The 1,121-nt window shown below is 47.5% G+C and overlaps 1 protein-coding gene across 1 annotated transcript in view; it reads left to right on the forward strand.

Annotated features, from left to right (window-relative positions):
- Positions 1-353: 353 nt before the first annotated feature.
- Positions 354-1,121, forward strand: part of LOC107103472 (desmoglein-2-like) — an 18,063-nt gene continuing 17,295 nt past the window's right edge. Inside the window, exon 1 of the mRNA XM_015403191.1 lies at positions 354-440. Within this exon, the coding sequence (XP_015258677.1) occupies positions 354-440 (87 nt within the window). The remainder of the gene's footprint in view (positions 441-1,121) is intronic.

The following is a 1,121-nucleotide window of genomic DNA, read 5'->3' on the forward strand; positions in this document are numbered from 1 at the left end:
TCGTTACATCAGCTATAACAGTGAAAAAGAGAAGAAGAAGGGGCCAAAGGAAGAAGAAGGTGCATGGGGGGGGGGGGGGTATATACAGTGTATTCAGTTCGTTCACATATGACAGCTGACGTCTCTTATTTAGCTGGATTATTATACAGGGTCATTGCAAAGGGTATTAATATATCCAGAGGGGCCCCAGATCACTGGGATACTAGGCGGGCAGACATAAGGCTGGCTGGACCCACAGGAGAAGGGCAGACGAGAAAACCCGGGGGCCTGAACCCCAAGGGGGCAATTTCCAAAGGGGCCCAACCCTGGAGGCCATACAGCCGGGGTCCCAGGGGGCCGCAGCAGCGAGGTTCATGCCTAAGGTGGACCTAGATGAGAGCCCCAAGGTCCGGGAGCGCGCCACCCCCCCAGTGGAAACCCCACAGGGCCAGGAGACCCAGGCCCGTGCCAGCAGCCGCTAGTAATGAGACAGCGCCCTCTGAAGTACCTAACCCCGCACCTAGAGCCCGTCAGCGCGCCAGCAGACACCTGACGCTGGCGGGGAGCCAATCGTTGATTAAGTTTAAACACCTGTGGCAGAATTCACTGGAAAGAACCGTTTCTCAGGAACCGCAGTGATTAGGAGCTATTATATAAAACAAGAAAAGTCTGGGAGAGCAGCTCAGCTCTAATTAGCATACTTAGATTTAGATTCCTTATCTCTCATTAATTATTTTTTATCTTTAACAAACTGACTGCAGCTTGCAGCCTCAACCATTTTATTCCAACATTAAACATTATTTTAATATTTTAATCAGTGAATATATCTGAAATACTACACATAAAGATGGTGTTTCAGTAGAACGGTGCTGCTTCCTTACTTGGCAAAGATCTCCTTTCTAACATGAGCAGCCTGGTGGGTCGCTCTGTCCAAACTGAACCCCGTTTAGCTCAAAGATCCACAGAGATCGCAGCTCCTGCTTATGAACCTTTTCTCCTAGTGTGACAGATCACACTATGCTTCAGCATCTAATAAAGTAGATCTATTATTAATTCAATTCAATTCAGTTTATTTATATAGCGCCAAATTCACAACACATGTCATCTCAAGGCACTTTACAGTTCAACCAGATCATACAGTC

The sequence above is a fragment of the Cyprinodon variegatus genome, unplaced genomic scaffold (genome assembly GCF_000732505.1).
Source record: "Cyprinodon variegatus isolate N-32 unplaced genomic scaffold, C_variegatus-1.0 Scaffold1457, whole genome shotgun sequence".
NCBI classification, from domain to species: domain Eukaryota; kingdom Metazoa; phylum Chordata; class Actinopteri; order Cyprinodontiformes; family Cyprinodontidae; genus Cyprinodon; species Cyprinodon variegatus.